This window comes from Phacochoerus africanus, chromosome 1 (assembly GCF_016906955.1).
Source record: "Phacochoerus africanus isolate WHEZ1 chromosome 1, ROS_Pafr_v1, whole genome shotgun sequence".
NCBI lineage: Eukaryota > Metazoa > Chordata > Mammalia > Artiodactyla > Suidae > Phacochoerus > Phacochoerus africanus.
In genome coordinates, this window is record NC_062544.1 from 114,156,494 (window position 1) to 114,184,424 (window position 27,931).

Below are 27,931 nucleotides of genomic sequence, written 5' to 3' on the forward strand. Positions count from 1 at the left end.
GGAAGGCTGGAGTATCTTTAACACTAAGCCTCATGAGCAAGTTAATGAACCCTCATGTGTCCTTGGCCAGATGCTGTTTGTTGCCTCTCAAGGGACCTGTTTCTTTGACAGCTCTCAGCCAACCTGTTGGATATTATTCCTGACTGATTACTGCTTTAATAAATCTGGGCATAGATGGGGTTTCAAAATATTTCTTTTATAGCCACAGTCCTAGATGAGGTCCAGGGAGCTAAAGCAGACATAATCTGTGAAGATGCTGTAGTGCCAGCGTATACCTCCCTCCACCCCTTACCCCTTTCCCCTGCAATTCTCAACTCCTGCCAGGAATAGTCCATGAAATGACTTATAACTGATCATCTATAAATTAGATATATTTGTCCATAGGGAGGTTGGTCTGTTTCATAGTTTCATACAGTAGTTGGCTGTAGCCATAGGGAGAAATAGTAATGTTCTGGTTCCTCTTTAAATAAGAATGCAGAGTTCCTGTTGTGACTCAGTGGTAGCAAACCTGACTAGGATCAATGAGGATGTAGGTTCAATCCCTGGCCTCACTCAGAGTTAAGGATCCTGTGCTGCAGCGAGCTGAAGCTCCGATTGGACCCTAGCCTGGGAACCTCCATATACTGCACTAAAGAGATTTAAAAAAAAAAAAAAAAAAAAAGTCTTCTGAGTCAGAGGCCAAAAAGTAAAATGAATAAATCTTTTAAAAAAATAAATCAATAAATAAGAATGCTAGGGTTGCAACACAGCCTTTCTGGTTGTGTACCAAATATACTGGCATGGTGTGAATTCTCCCATTCATGTATTGTGGCAGTCAGAGTTGGTTATTGAAAAGTGATGTATATAGGCTCTTTGGCTATGAGGGTTTTGGGGAGATTTTAATTTTTGATATGACAGTGTGTGTTGTGGAAGATGAGTGTTTGAACAAATGCATGGTTCCAAACTCCCTAAGACACCCTTAGATTGTTCTCTGCCCTGTGCTACTTCTCCTTTAACTTGAACTTCAGATCTGGAATCACCCCGATGTGCTGTATGAAGCCCTTCAGAAGGAGAGTTTGGCTAATGAGCAGGACTTAGACGTGGAAGAGCTTGGTTCAGCAGGAACAAGTGCCCGCTGCCCATCACAGGGAACAAAAAGCAAGGGAGAGGATAGTACCTTGGCCTCTGCAGTGGGAGAGGCGACAAATACCAAGTTCCTACAGGGGGTCGGCTTTAACCCTTTCCAGGAGCGAGGCAACAACATTGTCACATACGAGTGGGTGAGTCAAGCTGGTCCTTCTGTGGCCATAAATCACTGCTAAGAGAGGATGGTGCAAAAGCCTTAGTGGGGAGTGGGTGGCGTGTGCTCAGTGCAGTATCCTGCCAAGGTCTTTGGAGGGAACTATAAAGGTTGCCTGTGAACTGCTGCCTTGGAGGGAGAGAATTGTATTTCTAGTGATCTGACCATGGACCTGTTCCAAGCCGCTTCATTTCTCCCCTACAGGCCAAGGACCTTTTGACTAATTATCAGACAGGTGTCTTGGAGAACTCTCCCAAGATGGTACTGCTTTTCCACCTGATTGAGGAAAGTGTGAAGCTTGGTGACAAGATCCTCGTGTTCAGGTAGGAAGAGAAATTCCCGAGTGTGTGTCTTTGGTAAAGGGTGACACAGTCCCCACGGAGTGAGACCATCTGGGTCACCCCAGCCCCCTTTTCTCTCTCCATGCTTCTGCAACCAGTGCTTCTTATGAGGACCTTCTTGTGTTTCATCTTTCTCAGAGTTTCTTTCTTTGTCCAATGCAGTTTCTCTCAGGGAACAGTTTGAAAACCTAGGCTAACATCGGAAATCATAGTCTAATTCTTCTAATTGTGACCCAGGCCAAATTTTGAACAGCCTGTGGCCTCTTTTTGTACAGCCTGAGAGGTAGTTTTTACATTTTAAAAGAGTTTTTTTGTTTATTTGTTTGTTCGTTTAGTTGATTTTTGGTTTCTTAAAAGAAGCACATGTGGCAGAGACTGTGTGTGGTCTGCAAAGCTTAAAATATTTACTATCTATCTGACCCTTTATAGAAAGCATTTGCTGACTCCTGGTCTAATCTGCTGCTGTGCCTCCCCAGCAATTTTTTTTTTTTAAAGCTTTTTATAGAAGGCCAAGTAAGTGATGTGATTTGTTTCAGAGTCACATTCTCAGTCTCGTCAGAGCTTTAAGTCCCATCAAGGCCTCACTCTTCAGCGAAACAGACATAAAATAGTTCGCTTCTCCTTTGTTCTGACTAGATTACGTGCCAGTGAGAGCTAAGTGACAGGAGGCTGGCTTGGGAGTCTCAGAGTGAGGGTTTCCATGTGTGACATACTTGGAGAGGAAAGCAGTGATTCTAACTTGGGAGAGTCTAGTGTTCCATTGGTTTATGGACTGGCTCTCCGCATAACCTGGAAGCAGCTGAGTGACCTTTCTCCTTAGTAAGATCCATAATATTGCCTACAGCCTATAATTAGCTCTGATATGTACTCATGCAGTGTTGGCTTTTAATGCAGATGCTATTTGTTACTATACACTGAGCTAAATCCCAGAATTTTTCAATTGAAGAAGTAGTAGGAGGGAGTTCCCATCATGGTGCAGAGGAAACAAATCCGACTAGGAGCCATGAGGTGGCTGGCTTGATCCCTGGCCTCACTCAGTGGGTTGAGGATCCGGCATTGCTGTGAGCTGTGGTGTGGGTCGCAGACTCGGCTCGGATCTGGCATTGCTGTGGCTGTGGCATGGGCTGGCAGCTACAGCTCTGATTAGACTCCTAGCCTAGGAACCTCCAAGTGCCAGGTGTGGCCCTAAAAAGATAAAAGACAAAAGACAAAAAAAAAAAGTAGTAGGTTAGAGAATTTTTTGGTGGGGTGGTGGTGATAAGTGTGTGGATGTGGATGATTCTACTCTCTCATGAGCTAGGGAGAATACCCTTAGTGGTTCTTCGTGGGGTTACCATTTGAGGATTAGGGTATTGGAGCTCCTGCTGTCAGAATGGAGCCTATTGGGGTGGGCCTATTGGGGGACAGAATTCCCTGGGGTCTGGGAGCCTTCTGAACGAAATGTGTCCCTTTCAGCCAGAGCCTTTCCACCTTGGCTCTAATCGAGGAGTTCCTAGGGAAACGAGAAGTGCCCTGTCTACCTGGTGCTGAGGGTCAAGGAGTACAGAAGTGGGTTCGAAACGTCAGCTACTTCCGTGAGTTCATTGCGTCTTTATTCCTGAAACCTTAGCAAGGTCTGCCTATGGGTTTCCTTTCCCTTGCTCTCTTTCTCTTTTCTACTCCTTTCTCTATCAAATCCATAAGAATATGTGATTAGCTAAGGAGCAGAGATTCTGAGATCAAGCTGCTGTGTGTGAAGCATTATACTGGGGCTGGGGAGCTTAGACCAGATGGGGGAGTACAGAGATGTAGAAGTCATATGCCTTGTCATCATCTGAAATGCAGCAACTCAAGGACAGATTCAAAGTAGCACTGATTCTCCATGGTGAGGACAATTGGAGAAGACTTCCTAAATGAGGTGGAACGTGCACTAGTCTTGCAGAGATGGGGAGAATTTTAATATACAGAGCTAGTGTGGTTTGAAGATTATTCTAGGCAGAAGGAGCAAAGTGAACACAAGCCTAGATCATGTATTCTCAGTGGGGGAGGTAAGTGTCCTTAAGGGGTCAAAATCAGTTCTTGAGGATATGAAAAAAACTTAACTTTTTAAAAGGATTAAAGCACAAATGTGCATACAGTAAATAAATACATAGTATATCTGTGGTATTAAAATTTTATGGGAGGCATGATAAATGGGGGAAAAAATGTATAAAAAGTCTCCTTACAGTGGTGGCAGTGAGAAAAAAAGAAATGTTGATATTAGGTACTTACATTACTTCTCAAATATTGATATTGACTAGATATAGATATTTGGGCCAGATAATTGCTTGTTGTAGGGGGCTATCCTATGCATTGCGGGATCCCTGAGTTCTACACACTAGATGGCAGTAGCATCCACACAGTTAGAATAACCCAAAATGTCTCCAGATATTGCCAAGTGTTCCTTGTGGGGTAGAGGGGTAGGGAAATCACCCTTGTTGAGAAGCCCTGGTCTAAGGGAAGGATTTAGAGAAATAGAGATTGAGAGGGTGCTGACGAGATCCCAGTACAGGATGTAGCCTGGAGCCCTTTGTTGGCTATAGGCTTGCCCAGTGAGTCAATGCTGAGCTGTGCTCAGAAATTGTGGGAACTCAGGTTGGAAAGGTAGGTTGGGGTACTGATTGATTGGGCCTCTAATACCAGACAATTAAACTAATGCTTCCTACCATGGTAGTTCATTTCTCCATGGGGTATTTCATACCCTTAGCTTTACCCTTTTCTCTGCTTTACTCCAGGTAACAAATGTAGTCCCTTCTCCTTTATACATGCTTCTCAGCTGAAGCTTATTTTTTCTCTTTTGAGCTTCCCTCTTTTCACTCATATGCCCCATCTCACTGCTCCAGATCTATTTCTTTTATGTCTCCTTCTAGCAACTTCTTAGCCTTAGGAGCTTGTTAACAATGCAGATTCCTGGTGGAGGAACATCATCCACATCAAAACATGAAACTTTTGGTCCTTTAGTACTCACTAGTATTCATAGGACTGAGAAGAATCTTCTTGAGCAAGTGTTTACCAAGCTTCCTTAACAAGGGTGATTCTTATGCACTCTGAGGTCTAGGAACCCTGGCCTTAGAATTGACCCAAGATACTAAAGAGAAGAACACAGTTTATAGTCTTTGTTGCACAAATGAATCACCTGGGGGTATTTTAAAATTATAGATGCCTGGGTCTCATGGTAGGTACCCACGGAATGTTCAGGGTGTGGAATCTGAGCGCTGTTTTGTGTTTGTTTTGTTTTTAAAACACATTTTCCCAGCGATTTTGCTGTGTACCCCTGCCCTTATCTGTTCATTTCTTGTGTTTTTCTTTTTGTCCTAGGACTAGATGGTAGCACCCCTGCTTTTGAGAGGGAACGCCTCATTAATCAGTTCAATGATCCCAGCAACCTCACCACCTGGCTGTTCCTTCTCTCCACAAGGTGAGTGGATCCTGAGAGGGGAGGGAGATCAGAGGGCTGTGTTCAGGGCATATGGCTACCTGGGAAGGTGCTACAAAGGCTCATCCAAATTCTATCAGAAGAGATCTCCTTAGGTTTGTGTCTTTGAGGTCAGAGAGGGGACCCCAAAAGGAAGTTGTATTAGAAGGGCAGTTATGATAGTGTCATGAATTTCTGTGAGAATTTCATTCGCAATGGTCATAATTAGCTTTTCTCTCAGGACTGTTTTGAGGCTTAGACTATGTGATGAATGTGAAAGTGCTTTAAAAAGTAGCAAGTGTGGGAGTTCCCTGGTGGCCATGTGGGTTAAGGATCTGGCATTGTCACTGCTGTGGTGCAATTCAGTCCCTGGACTGGGAACTTCTGCATGCCATGGACATGGCCAAAAAAAAGAAACAAAAGTAGAAAGTGCTACCTTTTTTTCCCCCCGCTATAAAAGGCTGATGGCATTATTTGTCTTGTGCCAAGCACCTTGAAGGCTGTGCTTTCTCCTGCCAGCAAAATGCCCTTGAATAGGGTATGAACCAGCCATTCTCCTAAGATGTTTGACTAAACACATCAGAAACATCAGTATGCATGTCCCCTCACCAAGTGACATCATTCATTGCAGAGGGGTGGAGAGTGGATTTTCTTTCTGAGGTGGTAGGCATTTCCATGTTGAACTTTCAGGGCATACTTTTTAGTGCTTGAGCAATGTGTTGTTCATCAGCAGAATCTTCCAGTATGTTTTGCTTAGGATAAAGAGAATAATATTGTGGTAGGAGTCAGAGGGTAAAACCGATTTTGAGAACCATCTTTAAAATTAAAAGTTGTGTAATTATTGGCTTGTGTTTTAAAGAGCTGGATGCTTGGGTGTAAATCTGATTGGTGCCAACCGAGTGGTGGTGTTTGATGCTTCCTGGAACCCTTGCCATGATGCTCAGGCAGTATGTCGGGTATACCGTTATGGCCAGAAAAAGCCCTGTCACATCTATCGCCTTGTGGCTGATTTCACCCTTGAAAAGAAGATCTATGACCGTCAGATTTCCAAGCAGGGCATGTCAGGTAGGCCATTTTCCAGGCTCAGAAGAGGCACATTTATACAGGCTACCATTCTTATTGTTTCAAGGGTGGAGGAGAGGGACAGGAAATGGGAACACAGGCAGGCCTTCACTCATAGAAAGCCAGCAGTTCCTTCCATTTCATTCTGATTCAAACAATTGCTTAAGAGTGAATTTACCTCAAATTGTTGAAGATGGGTTTACTGATAAGAGCTTAGCTGGTTATGCAGCTTTCTCTTAAGATATTTTTGTTTCATGAGGGCCTCAGACCTGGTCTTGGACTTTTAAATATAGGGTAGCCTGAGGTGGTTTATTAGTGACAAGTATGCCACCCACAACCTCTCTCCTCTCTGCCAATCTTTGTAGCTGTGCTTTTATAGTCTTCTTTGCCATGAACTGACTTCATCCATGTCTTCTCCCTTCTAGATCGGGTGGTGGATGATCTCAATCCGATGCTGAACTTTACTCGGAAAGAGGTGGAGAACCTACTGCACTTTGTTGAGAAGGAGCCAGCTCCCCAAGCGTCCTTGAACATAAAGGGGATCAAGGAACCAGTCCTGCAACTTGCCTGTCTGAAGTACCCTCACCTCATCACCAAGGTAAGACCCTCCTATGCATGCATCCAGGACTGCACTCTCTACTGAGGAAGGGTTGCTGGGCAAGCTTGTTTCCTTTATCCAAAATTTTGTTTCATGCAGGTGATTTGAATTCAACGATTTCTTTTCCGTGCCCCATACAGTCCCCCTCCCCTCTCCCAACCACCCATCCCTATCATAGTCTTGTCCATAGGAGTGCTGAGCTCAGCCACGAGAATAATTTGGCCATTGTGAGTTTTCCTAGCAGAAAGAGAGGGGAGAAGTTCTAAAAATGTAGTTTGTTAATTCTCTGAACTCTCCCATCCTTTTTTTTTTTTTTTTAAACGGCCGTGCTTGTGGCATATGGAAGTTCCTGGGCTAGGGGTCGAATCAGAGCTGCAGCTGCTGGCCTACACCACAGCCACAGCAATGCTGGATCCCAGCCGAATCTGTGACCTACGCTACAGCTAGTGGCAATGTTGGATCCTTAACCCACTGAGTGAGGCCAGGGGTCGAACCCACATCCTCACAGAGACACAACAGGAATTCTTTTTTTTTTTATGTCTTTTTGCCATTTCTTGGGCCGCTCCCTTGGCATATGGAGTTTCCCAGGCTAGGGGTCTAATCGGAGCTGTAGCTGCCAGCCTACGCCAGAGCCACAGCAACGCAGGATCCGAGCTGCGTCTGTGACCTACACCACAGCTCACGGCAACACCGGATTGTTAACCCACTGAGCAAGGGCAGGGATCGAACCCGCAACCTCATGGTTCCTAGTCGGATTCGTTAACCACTGCACCACGACAGGAACTCCACAACAGGAATTCTTAACTCCCTGAGCCACAACAGGAATTCCTCTCCCATTCTTTTGATATGGCATGCAGACTTAGGCTGTCTAAAGCTGGTGGTAGATTAGAGTTGTAAATTTATACTCTTGACCGAAAGACAATAAACTTGCCTCTGTGTCTGTGAGGAGGCTCTTTACTAAATGCTGGAGAAAGCCAGCCCTTTCTTGGTTTTAAAGTAAGGCATACTGTGTATCAGTCACATTGCCATAAAGACTGGTAATTAAATCAATGTCCTCCTGTGTCCCCAGGAGCCTTTTGAGCATGAGTCATTGCTCCTTAACCGAAAGGATCACAAGCTGACCAAGGCTGAGAAAAAAGCAGCAAAGAAAAGCTACGAGGAAGACAAACGTACATCAGTCCCCTACACCCGCCCATCATATGCACAGTATTACCCTGCCAGTGACCAGAGCCTGACCAGCATCCCCGCCTTCAGTCAGAGGAACTGGTGAGTCACTGAAAAGGGAGAAGGAGAGAAAGGTCTGCTGCTGGGCCAGGCCTAAACCTTTCAACTGGTTCCTTTTTTAAACAAAGGGAGAGCCTGCAGCTTGTTCTTTGGCTGCTGTGAACTGACAGGTTCTGCTCTTGGATGACATGCTGAAGCAGTTCAGCAGCCCTGGGTGCTGTAAGGGGCTCTGGTTAGAAGAGTGAGCTGTTGGTCTTGTGACTCGGGAGAGTCCTTCAGGACTTCCAAGGAGGTGCAACTTCTCATAACACAGATGCACAGCTCTCCCACTCAGCTCTCTCCTATCTGTAGCCCCTTAGTCCTAGACTTTGCTTATGGAAGTTCACGAGGGAAGGCCAGCTCTTCCATGGGTCTTAAATTGTACTCAGGGAATTTAAATTGTACTCAGGGAATGCTGCTGTTCCTCAGGGGATTTCATTCCGTGTCTGTGCCATATTCCTGAGCAAGAAATCTTTTTCTTGAGTACAACTTTCAAGATGAAAGCCAATTGCTAAGCAGGGAGAGAGGCTCTTTGTAGGAAATTACAAAATAATTGTCTATGCTTCTTTTTTTTTTTTTCATGACAAGACAAATTACTTCATAGCCGTTATCAGATCAGCTTCCTGATTGCCTAGTTTGCATTTTTACATTGTTTGATTATCTTGAATGAAGGAAAATTATTTTATTTGAGAGGGGCAGATTTAAGATTTTTTTCTTTTGAAGATTTCATGTTTTCAAAAAAAAAAAAAAACTTGCCAAATGAGCTTCTAAAGGAACTGAAGCCATGTACGATTTTGTATAAGACTAATTTTTGCTGAGTAAATTTGCTACTTTTTATAAGATGCTTTCAAGTAGAAAATTACTATCTTTCAAAGACTTCAGACTTTATTTCTGTGTCATTTTTCAAGATATTGTTGCCTGAGAATGTTTTCCTCTCTTGTCCTCCACCCCTTTTTTCTCTTTTCTGGGCTTTTCCTTATAACACAAGAATGAACTAATTATGAACCCAGTGGGAGAAAAGCCTTATAGGGGGAAGATGCGACAAATGGGCTGGGCTGTGAGGAGATGTGAGCTCCTTTTCAGGCCCTGTGGGAGGCATCAGCCTCTCACAGCATTTGATGAGCCATCCCGTGATCCTGCTGATTTCTTATCCTGTCTGGGTACATGGAGGGGGGCTTCCCACCCAAATTCCTAGCCTTAGCACCTTTGGAGTATAGGGCTTCAGCTAGATTCCTGTTACCCTTCTAACGCCTTATCTCCCTCTTGGCATATCGGGTTAAGGATCCGATGTCATCACTGCAGTGGCTCAGGTCACTGCTGTGGTGTGGGTTTGATCCCTGGCCCCTCTTGGCATATCGGGTTAAGGATCCGATGTCATCACTGCAGTGGCTCAGGTCACTGCTGTGGTGTGGGTTTGATCCCTGGCCCGGGAAGTTCTACATGTTGTGGGTGCGGCAAACAAACAAAACAAAGAAGAGTCCTGTTGACATCTAAGCAGGGCCCCCATCTTCTGCAAAGCTACCATGAGCAGATATTAAAGAAATGCCTCCCCAGACCCTGGTGAGCTTACTGTGCAGTCTGGCCTGACTAGGAATGTGGGCATTCACAGGGCCCCAGGGGTTTCCCAAAAGGGACCTTACAGCAACCTGAGAACAGTGTGATTGAGGAGTCATGCAGACCTACTCTGACAGCAGAGTGGTGTACAAGTGTGTCTTTTATGTGCCATTCTTCAGTCAGATGAGAAAGAACATACCAATCCAGGAGGGTCTGTTTCCTAGGACTAAAGACCAAAGATGCAGACATCAGAAAGCTTACAGACAGGGACTTAATTTCAGAAACCTTAAATCAGGAGTGGCTTTCTCAAGGTGCCAACATTCAGTTGAAAGGAAGGTAAAGAGTGCAGAATTTGTCGTTTGACCATGGGATAACATTTTGGCATGCATATTGGGTAGTAAGATTTGCATGACTGGTACTCAGTCTGGCCATGGCCATGTACCATTTAGAAGACCAACTTCTGTGCACAGCATTTTGCCTGCTGGTGCTTTTGTGGTGGCTGTGACTAGAGGGGCACTTTGGGGACTGGCCTGAGGAGAAGCCCAATGAAAAGTAATGTAGAGGAGAGAGAGGCGTATGCATTACTTTTTGAAACTTGAGATTTCAGAGAGTAATGATGGTTAAAGTTGGGCAGATGGCCTTAAGATCACCAGAACATGTGGCATCACATGGCCCTTTTTCCTTGAGTAAGTGGGAAAATTTCATCCATTCGTCTTCAAATTGGTATGCAGCATATTCTGAAGAATTTTCCCCCCTTATTGCATCTTTGCCTCCTAGCTTCCAAGGATGAATTCCTAATGTATATAGACGTACAGTCCAAATTCTAGAGGAGCAAATGTCACCTCACATTTCCAAAAAGATACTGTTCCACTGGCATCTGATTCTTCTTAGACTCTGAGAGGCTTTATGCCTCACTGTCTGTCTCCTCTCTGCCTCAGCCCTGCCTCTAGTCTCCTTTTGTTTTCAGGGGGGTTTTGTTTCTGTTTTTGTTTGTTTGTTTTTTAGGGCTGCACCGTGGCATATGGAGATTCCCAGACTAGGGGTCAAATCGGAGCTGTAGCTGCCAGTCTACACCACAGCCACAGCAACGCCAGATCCAAGCTGCATTTGCGACCTATACCATAACTCACAGCAATGCCAGATCCTTAACCCTCTGGCGAAGCCAGGGATCGAACCTGAGTCCTCATGGATGCTAGTCAGATTCGTTTCCACTGAGCCACGATGGGAACTCCTAGTCTCCTTTTGAATTTACCATACAGTGCAGGTTCTTCTGATCCTTCTTTTAGCAGCATGAGGCTATAGGATGGGGAAGTCTGGAAGGGCTCAGCAGTCTTTGCAGAAAGGTAAGTTGGGCTGTTCTGGCAAACTCTCTCAGAGTGCTTGTCTTTCTCTCCTAGGCAGCCGACACTGAAGAGTGACGAGAAGCCTGTGGCCAGTGTTCGTCCTGTACAGTCCACCCCCATCCCCATGATGCCCCGGCATGTCCCACTGGGAGGCAGTGTAAGCGCTGCCTCCAGCACAAATCCAGCTATGAACTTCCCAATCAACTACCTGCAACGCGCGGGAGTCCTTGTGCAGAAGGTGGTCACCACAACAGGTTGGGAGCTCCTGGGTTCTCTTCCAGGGCTGCTGGTCCGTTTAAAAATTACTTTGCAGGAGTTCCCATCGCAGTGCAGCGGAAACGAATCCAACTAGGAACCATGAGGTGGTGGGTTCGATCCCTGGCCTCGATCAGTGGGTTAAGGATCTGACATTGCCGTGAACTATGGTGTGGGTTGCAGACGCGGCTCAGATCTGGTGTTGCTGTGGCTTTGGCGCAGGCCAGCAGCAGCAGGTCTGATTAGACCCCTAGCCTGGGAACCTCCATGTGCCACAGGTGTGGCCCTAAAAAGACCAAAAATAAACTAAACTAAATAAATAAATAAAAATTTATTTGCTCATTCAGGAAGTATTTATTAAACAATGTTTGCATTCTAGGCCATATAACATTGGCACTCCAGGTAAAAACAGAGAAGGCAGCAGTCTTAAAGGATTTTCATTCTAATGAAATGTCTTAACAACACAGAAGTTCCTGGATTTCCCATTGCGGTGCAGAGGAAACGAATCCAACTTGTATCCATGAGGATGAGGGTTCAATCCCTGGCCTCACTCAGTGGGTTGGAGATCCGGTGTTGCCGTTAGCTGTGGTGTAGGTCACAGACATGGCTCGGATCTGACGTGGCTGTGGCTGTGGCTGTGGCCGGCACCTGTAGCTCTGATTTGACCCCTAGCCTGGGAACCTCCATATGCCGTGGGTGCGGCCCTAAAAAAAAAAAAAAAGGAAAATACTCTTCATTCTTTACTTAGGTGTGGAGTAATGTCAGCAAGGAAGAAAATGAGGTCTCTTTTGGAGCCTAAAGTGAAATGGAGCAGATACATGCAAATAGTTTACAGAAGAAAAAAGGAGGAAAAAAAACTATTTGAATTAAAACTTTCTAAACAAAAAACTCTTTATTTTTTAAATTAAATCAGGAAAAATTGATCAGAAAGATGATCACATTTCTAAAAAGTTTCTTGTGTTCACAGTGTTTTTTGTTTAGACAGTTGTGAGAGATCCTGCTTGCTTCACCTTCCTTGGTTGTGACCTCTACTCCACTGAGACCCTTTAGGAAAACCACTTAGGGAGACACTTTAGGAATGTGGACTTTGCGTCTTCTTTTCCTTCTTCAGTCAGGCCCCATGTAATCTAAATCTGAGGTCTGTGTCTTCACTAGATATTGTTATTCCTGGACTCAACAGCTCCACAGATGTACAGGCAAGAATTAATGCTGGTGAAAGCATCCACATCATCCGTGGAACAAAAGGTGAGAGCCTGACCAAGGGGCTCATCCCCTAACTTGGGTTGAGAGTGGTGGACTAGCAAACAGAACAAATACATATGACTTGCGATAGAGAGGGGATAGGAATCATGCTATAAGAGTGTCACATGCAGAAGAAATGAGAAAAATGACATTTCTAGGAGCTTAGCCGAGTTGAAATGGGCCCAAAGGATATTGTCAGTGACTTAAAAGAAAGGCATTAGGGTCCCTGCATTTCTATATTTTGCCATTGTTTTTATGGAGAATCTTGGGGTGGATTTGGATAGACAAATGGTTTTCTGTTGGTCTCAGCCTATCGATAATACTGGCCAAGAATGCCTGGGACATTCATCGGGTCCTTTACTGCTTGTACATTTCCCAGAGACATTTCCCCAGAGCCAGTGTTGTAGCTGGACCAGTCCTCATGGTTTTTATTATGACTGCAAGACGCACCCCAGCAACAACCATCAGAGAACTTTTGAAAAACAAGGTTGATTACCCACAGGTCCTATAGTGGGGGCACACAGGAAGGTTGTGGGTAGAGAGAGGGTGTGCGAAGCTGGATCTCTGTCTTTATTAGGGACCAAAAGTAGGGTGGCTAGAGTTTCACAGGCTCACTCTTTAATGGTAAATTTAAAACAGAGTGAGAGTTAGGGGGTAGGAAGAGAAAAGCAGGGCTCTTCACCCCCAAGCCACAAAGGGAACTCCCATATTTTCAACCATTTTCAATTGGTTGAAAAAAAAAAAAAAAAGAATAGTATTTTGTGACCTGTGAAAACTACATGAAATTTACATTTCAGTGTCCATAATAAATATCTTTGGAGTACAGCCACACCCAGCTGTCAGGCTATAGCAACAGAGTTGAGTAGTTGCAACAGAGACTTTATGGCTCACAAAGCCAAAAATATTTACTAACTGACCCTTGAAGAAAAAGTTTGTCGACCTCTGACCTAGAGGTAGCCATGACACCAAGAAATAGATCAAAAGACATGCCCAAGACCAAGAGAAGTTTGACTAGTGTTGTGTGGGAATAGAGTGCCCATCTTGGGAGTTCCCATCGTGGCTCAGTGGTTAATGAACCAGACTAGGATCTGTGAGGATGCGGGTTCGATCCCTGGCCTCGCTTAATTGTTGCTGTGAGCTGTGATGTAGGATGCAGACTTGGCTCGGATCTATCATTGCTGCGGGGTTGTGGCGTAGGCCAGCAGCTTTGATGCCTAGCTTGGGAATTCACATATGCCACAAGTGCTGCCCCAAAAAGCTTTAAAAAAAAAAAAAAAAAAAAGAAGAAGAAGCCCATCTTGAATCATTCCTACCGAGGGAGGGTATTGAGGCAGTAAGTAAGGCTCCTTCCTCCCAGATCAAGAGGAGGACCGAGGCCAGAAGAAAAGGCCTTATTGGCATTTCTCTTTCACAGAGAGTTGGCACTTACTCTCTTTCACAGAGCACCCTGTTTGTTTCTTCCATTGCATTTAACCTTTTCTGATATTTTCTAGTATAATTGTCTGTCTTCCCTTCCAGAGTTAAGCTCCACGAGACAGGTCCCTTTTCTTTCTTGTGTACTTCAGTATCTAGAACAGTGTCTGGTTAGATGGTAGTAATGCAGTCGGTATTTGTGAAATAAATGAGTAATATTGGGTTCACAACTCAGCCGCCCCACTGCTCATTTCAGGGGTATTGAGAGAAGATATGAGATTTAATTTTATAGCTGTTTCTGAGCCCACAGGGCCTAGACCTGGTGTTTCCCAGAGTTAGGTGTATTGCATGTCTGCTCCTAAGAGCCTTCCTCATGTTTCCTCTTAGGAACATATATCCGCACGAGTGATGGAAGAATCTTTGCTGTCCGGGCAACTGGCAAACCAAAAGCCCCTGAGGATGGTCGGATGGCTGCCTCAGGTATAGTGGCTTCTACTTTTACTTTTTTTTTTCTTTTTAGGGCTGCACACTTGCGGCATGTGGGAGTTCCCAGGCTAGGGGTGGAATGGGAGCTACAGCTGCCATCCTACACCACAGCCACAGTAATGCCAGATCCAAGCCTTGTCTGTGACCTGCACCAGGACAGGAACTCCACTTTTTTTTTTTTTTTTAATTTGGTTTGGCTTGTAATTATTTGTTGAGTAGATAATGTGTACGTGGTTCACAATCAAAGGGTACAAAAGAGGGTAAAGTGAAAACTTAAATTTTTCCTCCCTCATACTTCCAGCTATCCATTGTTCCTTCCTGGAGGTGCTACTCTTGGGGTTTTTTTTGTTTGTTTTTAATAGATATCCTATACATATATATGGTACAAGATCATGTATGTGCATGTGTGTGCCTGTATATTTTATATATATTTTTTTAAATTGTGTGTGTGTGTATATATATATTTGTACTTTTAAAACAAGTGCTAATTTTAATATAGTTTGCTCTTTTCTTTATTCACTAGTATATCTCAGTGCTTGTTGCTTATCCTTTCTTTAAATATTCCAGAGAAGGTTTGTACGAGATGCTGTTGGATATGTTTAACACAGTGCATTACTGAGTCTCTTATCTCTGGACATTTAGATTGTTTTACTCTACCATTATAGGACTGGTTCACAGTCATACATGTGTATCTATGGGATAAATTCCTAGAAAGTTGGATTGCCAGGTCAAAGAGAATAGGTGTGGAACATTAACAGTGTTAGGAACTCTTACAAAATTCCCCTCTATGAGAGTTGTTCTCATTTATCTTCCCACCTTGAGGTATGAGAGCTGGACTGCTCTTATTCTCAGCTTTTTTTTTTTTTTGTCTTTTTGCCTTTTCTAGGGCCACACCCGTGGCATATGGAGGTTCCCAGGCTAGGAGTCGAATCGGAGCTACAGCTGCTGTCCTACGCCACAGCCACAGCAACGTGGGATCCGAGCCACGTCTGCAACCTACACCACAGCCCACGGCAACACTGGATCCTCAACCCACTGAGCAAGGCCAGGGATTGAACACGCAACCTCATGATTCTTAGTTGGATTCATTAACCACTGAGCCACAACGGGAACTCCTATTCTCAGCTTTTATGATGGAAATTATCAGACATGCAGACAAACTGAAAGAACATCACTGTGAGCAGTCACATACCCTGCACCTAGATCCAGTGATGCTCATCATTCTTATGAACTTTTTCTTTCCCTTCCTATTTCCTAAATATTTTAGCACACATTTGCTAACATTAAGGACATTCTCCTCCTCCCAGTCACAACATCATTATCATACTAAAAAAAGTAACAATTCTATAATATTTCCTGCTATCCAGGCCATATTCAGATTTCCCAATTCCTAATCATCTTTCATAGCCATAGATTTTATTTTGTTTTTAACCAGGGATGGACTGCTTTTTAAACTTCATTTTCCTCTTTTTTTCCCATCATGGTCACTGGCTATCTTTGCCCCCAGAAAGAGTTTGACCAAAAGAATGATCTTTTATGGAGTTCCCATTCTGGCTCAGTGGGTTAGGAACCCGACTAGTATCTATGAGGATGCAGGTTTGATCCCTGGCCTTACTCAGTGGGTTAAGGATCTGGTGTTGCTGCAAGCTGTGCCGTGGATCGCTTGCGGCTCAGATCCAGCGTTGCTGTAACTGTGGCATGTGCCGACAGCTGCAGCTCCGATTCGACCTCTAGCCTGGGAACTTCCATATGCCACAGGTACATGCCTAAATAGAAATAAAACAAAGAAAAAGAATGATCTTTTAGCATTTCATATCCATTTTATAGGATTCACTTTGGTGGAGTTTCATAGGGAACTGAGCTACAGAGAAGTTACGTGTCTTTCCATGGATAGATTTGCTTCCTAGATCAGAGGACTTCTTTCTTTGACTGAAAAAAGTTGATTGGTGATGTTTGCACATCAAACTATTTAAATTTGAGGGGACCATAGAATACGATTTTTCTAAATGAAATCTTTTCTTATACCCTCCTTTTCTCCCTGGCCATTCTGGTTCTCAGTTACCTACATTTTGTTTCAGGTTCCCAGGGGCCTTCTCTCGAGTCCACAAGCAACGGCAGACACAGTGCCTCATCACCCAAAGCCCCCGACCCTGAGGGGCTGGCCAGGCCCGTCTCTCCAGACAGCCCGGAAATCATCAGTGAGCTCCAGCAGTATGCAGATGTGGCTGCTGCCCGGGAATCCCGTCAGAGCTCCCCAAGCTCCAATGCCACCCTGCCTGGCCCCCCGGCTCAACTTGTGGACAGCAGTACTGTTCCTGGGACAGCTCTTGGGACTGAGCCTCGACATGGGGGTCATTGCCTCAATAGTTCCCTCTTGGGGACTGGCCAGCCCTGTGGTGACAGGCACCCAGTGTTGGACTTAAGGGGCCACAAACGAAAGTTGGCCACACCACCTGCTGCCCAGGAGTCAACCCGCCGGCGGTCCAGGAAGGGCCATCTGCCAGCCCCCGTGCAGCCGTATGAACACGGGTATCCAGTTTCTGGCGGGTTTGCCATGCCACCCGTCTCCTTAAACCATAACCTCACCCCACCCTTCACCTCCCAGGCTGGGGAGAACACCCTGTTTATGGGCACTACCCCCTCCTACTACCAGCTGTCCAATTTGCTGGCAGATGCCCGCCTGGTATTTCCAGTGACTACTGACCCTCTGGTGCCAGCAGGCCCCGTCAGTTCCTCTTCCACGGCTACCTCAGTCACTGCCAGCAACCCCTCCTTCATGCTCAACCCCTCTGTACCAGGGATACTACCCAGCTACTCACTCCCATTCTCACAGCCACTCCTGTCCGAGCCGAGGATGTTTGCGCCTTTTCCTTCCCCTGTCTTGTCCAGCAACCTTTCACGGGGCATGTCTGTCTACCCAGGCTACATGTCCCCACATGCAGGCTACCCAGCTGGCGGCCTTCTCCGGTCCCAGGTGCCTCCTTTTGACTCTCATGAGGTTGCTGAGGTGGGGTTTAGCTCCAATGAAGATGAGGATAAGGACGATGATGTGATAGAGGTCACTGGGAAATAGCTGGGGAGCCCCTCTCCACCTCACTCAGGGCCCCCAGCAGGTTGCCCACCAAGATGGAAGGCAGCAATCTGGGCTTTCTGAGAATGGCGCACTTGGCAGGAGGGAAAAGGAGGAGAACAAAGAGGGGTGGTTGACCATAGGTAGCAGGGCTCTGTTGCTGTTTAATGAAAGAGGAAAAAAAAAAAAATCCAACAGAGCAGCAATAGTGGGAAATCAGGGACCTAAAACAGGAATGGAGGGGCAGGGCAGCCTGCCTCTCTTCCTGCCTGCCTTGCTAATACTGTCTGCTTGCTTGCTTGCCCATCTGAGTGTAGAAGCTCACATCCCATTTCTGTCTGTGGGAACATTCTCTCCCAAGAGAACTGCCTTACTGGGTGACTTAGCTTGGCCTGGAGAGGGGAAGGGAGGGAGGGGTGGGGAAGAGAAGAAGGGTGGGCAGACTGAGATTCCATGTGAAGTGGAATCTTTTTAGGGGGTGGGAAAGAAGCAGACCAGGTATGTGTGTTTGTGCGTGTGTGTGTTTATGTATGTATGTATGTGTATGTAACAGATCAGGGGTGAAGGTGGGTGGGAAGGGAGGGAGGGAGGGACTAAGGGGGAAACTAAGAAATGAATTTATCTTTTGTAAAATGGAAATCAGAGTGTGGTGGTTCATGGCAACTATTAGCATAAACACCAGGGTGAGCCCAGGAGAAGAGCCATGGAAACCACAAGTTTCCTTCTAGTTGGGTGAAGAAAAGGCCCAGCTAACCCAAGTCCCTGGTTTTCAGAGCCACATTTGTTTTAGAATTGGGGGAAATTATGAGAGAAAATGGGCATTACCAAGCTCTGTCTCTTTCCTCAGTGGCTGTCTCTAAGCAGATCTCCCTTTCCAGGGCATGAGATTATCTGTGTGCAGAAGCTGGGAGAAGCACTGTGGTGTGTGAATGAAAGGTCATGGAGTTGTGGCCAGAAAAGACATTCTTCACAAGGATGGAACTGAGTTCAAGCTGCCTGTTCTGGTGGCTTTTCTTTCCTTTCCTTCCCCATTAGAGAGCTCCATGTTAATTTATTTCTTATGGGCAATTATTTATTATTTGGACTCTTCATGTGTTTTAGTTCTTTTTGGGGGGTGGGTGGGAGGGGAGGTTAGGGTAAGGAGGGTAGGAGATGGGAAGAGAAATGTTAAGATATCTCACACCCCATAGCTGCTGGTGAATAAATCCTGGGTAGATGATGAATTGACCAAGGAATGAGAGTTAGTCTTGACAAAGGTTTACACTAAACAACTATGTTTTCAGGAAATGGCCTCTCAGGATGATCAGGAAATCCTGTGACTGGATAGTTAGTAGGGGTGAGACGCATTCCACAGTTATCAGAACTTAGGATCATGGATTTGCAATTGGGAGGTAAGCAACCCCAAATTTGGAGCTGTGTCCTCCTGGGATAAACTTGGAGGCAGTCTCTGTATGCTGAATAGTGAAGCTATGTATAGGTGGCGCTGGGTTGAGGAAACAGACTTTTGATTTCCTGCTGGGAAATGTCTTGGCCTCCTCAGCCTGTCAGATAATCAATGTGGGTCTGGTGTCTCCTCCCTCCATTCTTCTTTTTGAAGGAATGTGGAGGAGGCATTCCTCTGTAGGCCTTAAATCATCTAAAAAGAATATATCAATCATTCTGGGTCTCCCCTTTCTTGTTGCCAGTGCTGGGCACAGAGGGGCATCTAGTCTTTAAGCATAAACAATGGCTGTCTTCCTATTGGTTCCCCCACTACTGAGACCTTGCTGGGCAGTTCTTTATGATGAACAAACTCTGTCTGACTTTAGAGCTTTACCACCTACCCATGGGTCCCTCTTCACTGGGCAGCTGTTACACCTGCCTCTTTCCAGCCCTTGGAGACAGGTTAGCCAGCTCACCCCTTGTAGTAGCTGCTTCTTCAACTCTTCTGACCAGCCATTTCCATGGTTGGAGGGCCTTAGAGCAATCTGGGGTATTATCCCCAAAGAAGAGACAAGGATATGGCTGGTGTGTGTGTGTGTGTCTGTGTCTGTGTGTGTGCGTGTGTGTGCGTGCTATTCACTTACACCAAAAGTGGAACTTAAGGAGCTTGCTTTCTGTTTTCATAAGCACCCTGTCAAACACTTAACTCTCCTACTCATAGAAGCCTTAGATCTACAATTTAGCTATGCAAATTATTTTAATAATTTAAAAAAGCAGTTCCAACCAGTGCTTTCTCTTTCAGATGCATCCCAAGAATGAATGGTAAATGGATTAAGTTGGAGTGGGCTTTCAGGTTGAGGCTGGTGCAATAGGAGTAAGCTAGCCTGGATCTCCAATTTGCAGAGCCCACTCACAACCTGGGCTACCACTGATGCTTCTAAGGCCCCAGAGCACTGGGATCCGAGAGAGAGAGAGAGAGAGAGAGAGTGTGTGTGTGTGTGTGTGTTTAGGGAAGGAGAGGTATTTCTGTGTTCACCTCTAGGAATTCACAGTAGCAGGCTCTGAGAATCCAAAAACTATCCCAGCAAGGAACTGAAACCAGTCACTGGAGGGGTGGCCTTCTGAAGGTATCAGGAAATGAATGGGTGTTCTGAGAGGCAACTTGTGCTTGTTCTCTACCCACTGGTTCCTTGGGCTGGTCTTGCTTCAATTCAGGAGAGGCCATAGTTTTGTGAGTCTGATCTGGCTAGACAATATGTACAGCTTATGTAAGGGGGTAAGGGTTGGATCATGGAAAATTAGATTCTACTGGTTCCATGGTTTGTTTGGGGGTTGTTTGTTTTAATGAACCTGGAAACATTTCTCTGACCTTTCTGCTCTCTGTTTTTGTGTGCTGGTAGGTAAGCGTGCATGCACACCGAACATGAGCATATATGTGAGGAAAGCAGAAAATGTCTGAGAACCTAAGAACCATGTTCTATAGTTTTTTTCATCAGAAACACTTGGTGCTGCCTTCCACCAAACACACAGGCCTGAGTAAGGAAAGGATGGTGATATGAAAGAGGGCAAAAGATTAGGCCTAGGTATTTTCCTTCACTGTTGTCTTACACAGAATGTTTTCAAGAGCTGGATTAGCCTAAATTCTCAGCCTAGGAAAGTATTTAATGATTCAGGATTATCATTTGTAGTAATGCTTGATTTCCTTTTCTCAGTATCTTTGTAGATAAAAATTCGACAGAGATAAATTAGCCATTTATGTGAGAAGGTAAGTGACCATGTTGGATTCAGAGCTGTTTCTTCAGATTAAATATCTGCAAAATTCTCTCCCCCTCCCTTGAGTTCTGCTTCTTAAGATAGAATCTTAAGCATCTTCTGATTTAAGGATAACTCTGGTCTTTGGAACTCTCTTCCCTAGGAACTAGTGCATGGAATCTCTATATACTTGTGATTCACAATATGAAAATTTCCCACTCCAGGGAATGAAGCAAATAGTTGGGGTAACAGTTTGCTGATAGGTTGAAACAGTCAACCAAATTTCAGCAGTCTGGGTGGGACTGTCACTCCCAAAGCTGTTAGCAGAGCAAGGCTCTCTGCTTCAGTCTGTTAATGCCTGGCATTGCTCTGGAACTAAGTTCTCAACCCATGGGGAAGTTCTTCTGGGGCTTTACATTCCTTGTCCCCATTGTTCCTGGCCATGACCCCCTCAAGCTTCCCGGTTCCCTATGATTCCACAGAAGACCAGCTTCTCCTTTCTGAGCCATTGCCTCCTCTGCACCCAACTCAGTAGCTCTTCACCCACCAAAATTCCTGAGAGAAGAGCTCCTTCCCCCAGTGGACCCCCAGGAGACTTTCTGGCCCTCTGCTGACTGTTCCCAAGAAATCCACACCTTGAGGTCTGTCTGAGAATACTGTGCTCTTCACTCACCTTCAGACTCCCCTCCTACTGACTCTTTGCCCTATGTATTCTGCCGTAACCCTTAATGTCTGTTCTGTGCCACTGGCTTGGTCCTAGGCCTTTAATGAATACCTGACTTACGATGAACTTCCTGAGCAGGCAGTATCCAACTTCTTTGCTCTTCAGGGACCTGAGTCTACTCCTTTTCTCTCTTGAGGGTCTATTTGATACAGTAATCTAGTGCACTGGGAAGAGGTGGCTAGGAAGGCTGCAGAGTCTAGTGCCTGGGGCTGGGGGAGATTTAGGTACTCTCTGTTACCACTACTGGGATAATATTCAGAAGAGAGGGGACCTCATACTGTGACCTGACCCAGGACCGTCCTCCCCTGGAAGAGAGCTCAGCCCAGGTTTTGTGTGTGTGTGGGTATGTGTGTGTGTGTGTGTGTGTGTGTGCGGCAGTGTATGTGTGTGGCAGTGTATGTGTGCACAGGTATTCTTATGTGCACGTGGTGTAAACTGACTTATCTGGTTGTGTTACTCAGGGTGGGCTGGGGACTCATGGGAAGAATCCCCTCAGCCTGCCCAAGACTGTTTTTTTTCCTGTACCCTCTCCAGAGGGGTCAGGGGAAGGGGGTCCAGGTGGGTTGAGGGGGTTGCAATGGATAACCACTAAGGCCACGCTGTTGCCAGGAGGAGTGGGGGGAGATGAGGTGGCCCCAGGGACCTGGCACCTGGCTTTGGTTTTCCGTCTTCTTTCCTCAGGACGCCCCCTGAGGCTTGGGACCTGCGCCTGGCTTTGAGGAGCATCTGTAGCTGGGTGCTCCAGCTGCTGGTGTGATCATGGGCTTCCCTCCTCTCTCAGCAGGGCAGGTGCTCCTGCCCCAGAGACTGGGCAACTGGCTGTTTCTATGACGTATTTATTTTTACTTGTGTTTCATGTCACTTTTTTAAAAAAGCAAACAGAACAATTGTAAGTCAGTATAACTGCCTATCAGTTTTCTTTATTTCTCTTTTTGTAAAATAAAATTTAAACTGAAGAAGGCAGTGTTGTTTGATCAAGGAACTGTCTGAACAGCTGTTTGGCTGGGTGGTGGTAAAAGGAATATAATTTAGAGCATAGTGGGTGCTGGGATGGTACCTGTGGGGGTAGGGGGTGGGAACAGAAGGCAGATTGCTGGCAGGCTTTTTATGCAGTGGGGTTCACTTTTTTGCCTTTGCCTGCCTGAAGAGGACTACATTTCCTGGCTTTAGAGGGAACAGTGAGGCTGACTCAGAGTAGCCTGAAGCTAGCTCATCCCTCAGTCATGGCAGGTTCTGCAGGGGCAGCCCTAACTAGGCTGTGAGTACCCAGGGATTGGGCACAGCATCAGTGCCTTCAGAGGGTGGGAGATGGCTGGTGGCAGGGTTTGCAGAGCATCTTACACTACCTGTGCTTTCTCCATTTGTCACCTGAGTTAGAAGATCTAACCAGTGCCTCAAAGAGAACTAATGAGGGCTTTGGAACATGAAGAGGTAGAGGAAGGAGGGGATGGTCTATGCTTTAGTTACCCAAGTTTGGTCCTTTTAAGGGGAGGAGCCTGGGGGAAACATTCTCTGGAAATGTACTAAGGGAGAACTAAAGAGCTTCTGTGGGAGTTCTTTTGTCAGGGGAAGTCAGGAGGAGGCAAAGACCAAGTCTAGGCTCATGAGAGGAGAATATGTGCTATTTGGATATAGGACTGAAGACTGCATGAGTGATGCAGATGGCTAGGTGGTCAGCTCTGCTCAGACTTGATACAAGGGGGAGAGCAAAGTGCCTGGGCTATTGCCTGGTGGCTAGCAGAGGCCATGCAGGGGTCCTCCCAAGCGGGCAGGAGGTGGCAGTGCTTGTTGGCAGCTGCCTGAAATAAAGCCTGGGAAGCCACTGGCCTACAGCCCCAGTCACAGGCCAGCTATTTTTTTTTTTTTTTTTTTTTTTTGGCTTTTGTCTTTGTTGTTGTTGTTGCTATTTCTTGGGCCGCTCCCTCGGCATATGGAGGTTCCCAGGCTAGGGGTCGAATCGGAGCTGTAGCCACCGGCCTACGCCAGAGCCACAGCAACGCGGGATCCGAGCCGCGTCTGCAACCTACACCACAGCTCACGGCAACGCCGGATCGTTAACCCACTGAGCAAGGGCAGGGACCGAACCCGCAACCTCATGGTTCCTAGTCGGATTCGTTGACCACTGCGCCATGACGGGAACTCCCAGGCCAGCTATTTTAACACTACAGAGGTGCTAAAGCTCCTAAGGCACATTTAGAACTCAGATTGAGGCTATGGAGTTCCCTAACCAAGCTAAAGGAAGTAAGCAGAGAACCAGATGAGGAAAGGGTATGGGAGGTCCTGTCGTGGCTCAGCGTTAACGAACCTGACTAGTATCCATGAGGACGTGAGTTCAATCCCTGGCCTCCCTCAGTGGGTTAAGGATCCGGCGTTGCTGTGGCTGTGGTGTAGGCTGGCAGCTGTAGTTTTGATTTGACCCCTAGCCTGGGAACCTCCATATGCCATGGGTGGGGCCCTAAAAAAAGAAGGAAAAAAAAATTTGGAAAGGGTAGCTCCAGACAACAGTTTCCTGGATGAAGCTGATCATCTTCAGCTTCTGAGAAGCAGAGGCTGTCTGTCTCTGAAAGCACTGGCCCTTCCTTGTCTCAGGGAATGACACAAGTGCATAGTTCACTTGCCTGAAGCACCTAAAGGATTTGGTCATGTTCCTGATATTCATCAGCAAAACAGCTGCCAAACCTCCAGCCCAGCTCTGAGTGCCTCTGAGGGGTCAGCTACCCATTCTTCTGGTTGGTCTAGAACCCTATGGATGAAGTTCAATTTTCCCTGCCTATGGAGAGAATAATGCGAAGCAGAAGGAAAGGCAACCAGCTACAACTGCCGCTTTGTGGCCAGTCTGTCCTTTGCTAGTACAGTAGGGGGATCCATAAAAAGAAGATTCACCTCCCAAACATCAATCCTCCGTGTGAGGAGCACCAAGGTAGCTTTTGGCCCATACCATCTTGTGGCGAAACTTATGAGCGTAGTTGTCCCCTCCCCCACTCTTTCTACTGTAAGATCGGCCTCTCAGGAGGGCGAGATTTTATGTTTGGGGCCCTAAGAGAGTGCTTTGTTGTTTGTTGATCCTCAGTAATACAAGCTGAAGATTGAACCTGTCTTCAAGGAACAAACAATTGACTTGGGGGTTACCTAGAATGTGTTAAACTGGAACAGCAGACTAGCCTAGCCCAGCCGCGTCTAGGGCACTGAGGGAGGAGCGTGGAAGGCGGGCGTCCCCCAGTTGGTTCCAGGAAGGCTGGGCCTTGGTTTTGTTCACTTGGCGTCCTCAGACCTTCTTAGCAAGGAGCTGTGCTCGATTAATGCTGGATGGGTGAATGATCACCCCCAACTCCCTCTTCCCCGCCTCCTCCTCACCCCCCTAAAAATCCCAGAGCACAGGGATGGACCGCTGGAGGCAGGAAGCTGATATTTGCGTTGTCTGGAGATTCCCTAAGCCTCAGATGTAAGACGGGAGCAAGTGGACCTGCCTTGCTCGGTTCCCAGGTCTGTTGCGAAGCCTCAGTGAGAGAAAATGGCAGTAATTAGGGTGGTACGAATGCCAGACTTCTACTGCTATGCTGCGCTTCCCAAACTAATTCAAACGGTCCTCTGAGGTGCCACTTTTCGGGACCAGACTGGCTCTCTACCACGGGCCTCCAGGCCGACTTACCCCCTTTCACTGCTTAGGGTCGGACAGTCGTGGTGCTCTCCACAACCCAGAAGCTAAGGGGCTGTTGACTTCATCCTCTGCAACCCAGTAGTTTGTGGGAAGCAGGAAGGTACCCGGTGAGCTCGGCTCCTGACGGCCCCAGGCCAAGGCGCGTGTTTGTCGCCACGGATACGGGGCGCGGCAGGCCTCCGCCCTTTGGGTCCCGCGCGCACGCGCCCACGGCCACGTTCTGCCTCGAGAAGGGGCGGAGCGAGCGTGCGCGGCGGGCGCGCAGGCTCCGCGACGCAGCCCCGAGCCGCGTGCGCGAATCGGCTTCCGAGGCTGAGGGCCGCTGAGGTGAGGGCCGGGCGGGGGAGGTATCCCCGCCCGGGCGGCTCCACGCGCGCCCAGGGCCTGGCACCTCCGCCTGGGCGCGAGCTCAGGGCCTTCCGTGTCCCCACCGTGATCCTTGCGGCCCAGCATTTCTTTGCATCTCGTCTCTCCCACAGCTGGCCCTGGTCGGGTCCAAGGGCCCAAACGCGACCTTGGACCAGCCTACTATCCCCGGCTGCTCTCCATCTTAGCTTCGGGTGCAGGGCAGGCCCAGAGGCTGGGGAGCTGGGGGCGGGCGAGGGGGTAGGGGGCTCGATGACGAAGGCCAGAACCGCGCTTTAACTCCGCCCCCTTCTCCCTAGGCTGTGGCTCACCGCGGTGTTGTAAACTTTAGCTTCCTATAAGTTGCGGAGGTGCCTGGGGCCTCCAGAAGTTGTGGCTGAAAAGAAGAGGGCTGGGTAAATAGGTGAGGCGAGGGTGAGCGGGGTCTGGAAGCCCAGAGTAAAGAGTGGACGCGGCGACCCTTCCACCCCGCGAGGCCTCTCGGACCCCAAGTATTCCTGCTCCGGGCAGACACCGAAGTTTTGCCTGCGGCGGGCCCTTTAAGGACCGGGCCGACAGCCACGGCGCTCGTGAGCGACCTCAGGAAGCCAACGCTGGCAGCCCTCCCAGACGCTTATCTAGTGCCTCTGACCCTAGGAGAAACTGAGGCCCGAGAAGGGTCAAGGCCTGCCTAGGGGCAGCGGTAGGGGCTGTATCAGGCCAGGATCGGTGGCTGGAGCCTTCCAGGAAGAGGGCTCTCCAAGAATAGGGGCATGAGCAGGGCTCTAGTGAAGAGCTGACCATTTGTGAGGCGGAGTTTGGCTTTTGATTTCCCAGAGGGATCCGAGGACTTGATGGAGGTTCAACCTTGTGGTGAGGAGAGAGTTCTTGTAGAGGCTCCTGTGAGTCTTCCCTGAGAAGATACCAGTCAGGGCAGGGTTTTGGCTCAGTGGTTATTTTCTTTCTGCCCCCAGCCCTGGAGCACTCGAAGCATTTGGTCCCTGCTGCGCTGGATGCCATGAGTTGCTAAAATTGAGCCTGGCTTTAGAGGTGAGCTTACCCAGCCTTTCTGCCCTTTCTCTTGAGTATGGGGAAATTTCCATTGCCCTGGCTCCCCCTAACTGAAGCTCTTTGGGCCCCCAAGTACATTTCTCTTCTTTTCTGAGCGGTTTAGGTGAAAGGAAGAAAAAGGTGGGAAATAAGCTTTTTTGAGGAAACAAGGAGTGTGCATCTGAGAGGGTAGGGGTTAGGTCAGAGTGAGAGCTGGTCACTCACTCCCAAGACAAGTGGAAGACTTAGATGCTGAGAGCTTCCATCTGAGAGCCTTGGATTCAGAGATGTCCAGCATGGATGAAATGCTTGGGCTTCTCTGGAAGCCCTCTTACCAGGGAGGAGAGAGAAAGTGGACATGGGGACCTGGAATCAGACTACCTGGATCCCTATTGCCTGCATTTTATCATTTTATCCAAGTGGTTCTCTTTAGTACCTTTGTGACCTTGGGCAAATCTCTAATCACTTGTCTTCTGATCCATTCCTACTTGGGATTTTTTTGTTTGTCTTTTTAGGGCTGCACTCAGGGCATATGGAAGTTCCCAGGCACGGGTCAAATTGGAGCTGTAGCTGCTGGCCTACACCACAGCCACAGCAGCGCTGGATCCGAGCTGCATCTGCAACCTACGCCACAGCTCATGGCAATGCAAGATCCTTAACTCATTGAGCAAGGCCAGGGATTGAACCCTCTTCCTCATGGATACTAGTTGGGTTCGTTACCCCTGAGCCACAACGGGAACTCCAATACCTACTTGGTTCTGAGGCTTAATGAAGTAGCTGTGTTTTAAGATTTAGACAGGGCTTGGCATATAGTAAGTACTCAGTGAAAGATTTATTATCAAAGGAAACAGGAGTAAAACTAACTGGAGGCAAGATGAGTAGACAGAGGATGTGTCCAACAAAAGCACAACTGTGGGACAGGAAAACAGAAGAGTGAGAAAACCAATGTGAGGCACCTTAACATCATGATGCCAGAGATTTAGAATTTGCCTTTTTGTGAGACAAACACTTGTGGGCACATTGGCTTCAAAGACAATTTTTCAGCAAAAAAATGTTGATACTCAGAACCCACAGGGAACAAATTATTCCATAGGCTAAATGTAGACTTTCAGCTCCTAAACCTTTTAAATTTTAAATACTTGGGGTAGGAATGTTTCTCCAGTGGGTCAAGTGCTTCCATTCCTCTTTAAATAGTCTTCTCTGTGGTGTGACTTGGGCAACTCATGTTAAGCCCTCTGTATAAGAGGGTGAGCCTTCTGCCCCCAAGTTTCATGGAGGGCTGAGGGGTCTACCTTGAGTAGCTCACACACCAACCTATGTGTTGTGTCCCTAAACCTGCTCTTGGATAGCTTCTCTGCTTCTATTCCCCCCCCCGCCGCCCCCCGCCCCACACACACACTCTGAAGCAAGTGTCTCTATTGCTTAACAAAAGGAATGGGGAAAGGCCAGTGAGGAAGAAGGAGAGTTGGCAGATAAGTGACATACACAAGGAAAAAAGACACCCCACTCCCCCCCACCCCAGATTGCCTTTCTTGAACTACCTAGTACAAGAGGTCAGATGGAAAGATTCAAACCGGCAAAACTAAATTCCAAACACCCAGAAATGGAAGTTCCCGTCGTGGCTTAGTGGAAACAATCTGA

At 47.0% G+C, this 27,931-nt stretch overlaps 2 protein-coding genes across 8 annotated transcripts in view; both read left to right on the forward strand.

Annotated features, from left to right (window-relative positions):
* RAD54L2 (RAD54 like 2) overlaps nucleotides 1–17,539 on the forward strand; it is a 106,671-nt gene extending 89,132 nt beyond the window's left edge. For all 3 annotated transcript variants that reach the window (XM_047775566.1, XM_047775557.1, XM_047775576.1), the window contains 11 exons: nucleotides 1,008–1,259; nucleotides 1,484–1,602; nucleotides 3,076–3,194; nucleotides 4,957–5,056; nucleotides 5,913–6,118; nucleotides 6,541–6,713; nucleotides 7,783–7,979; nucleotides 10,928–11,127; nucleotides 12,284–12,373; nucleotides 14,171–14,263; nucleotides 16,348–17,539. In XM_047775566.1, the coding sequence (XP_047631522.1) occupies nucleotides 1,008–1,259; nucleotides 1,484–1,602; nucleotides 3,076–3,194; nucleotides 4,957–5,056; nucleotides 5,913–6,118; nucleotides 6,541–6,713; nucleotides 7,783–7,979; nucleotides 10,928–11,127; nucleotides 12,284–12,373; nucleotides 14,171–14,263; nucleotides 16,348–17,342 (2,544 nt within the window). In that variant the 3' untranslated portion in view covers nucleotides 17,343–17,539. The remainder of the gene's footprint in view (nucleotides 1–1,007; nucleotides 1,260–1,483; nucleotides 1,603–3,075; nucleotides 3,195–4,956; nucleotides 5,057–5,912; nucleotides 6,119–6,540; nucleotides 6,714–7,782; nucleotides 7,980–10,927; nucleotides 11,128–12,283; nucleotides 12,374–14,170; nucleotides 14,264–16,347) is intronic.
* Nucleotides 17,540–25,109: 7,570 nt separating this feature from the next.
* Nucleotides 25,110–27,931, forward strand: part of TEX264 (testis expressed 264, ER-phagy receptor) — a 31,068-nt gene continuing 28,246 nt past the window's right edge. For 2 of the 5 annotated variants that reach the window (XM_047775627.1, XM_047775602.1), the window contains exons 1-2: nucleotides 25,110–25,222; nucleotides 26,215–26,290. The gene's annotated coding sequence lies outside the window, so the exon portion shown is untranslated. The other 3 variants (XM_047775611.1, XM_047775620.1, XM_047775637.1) reach the window with 3 other exon arrangements.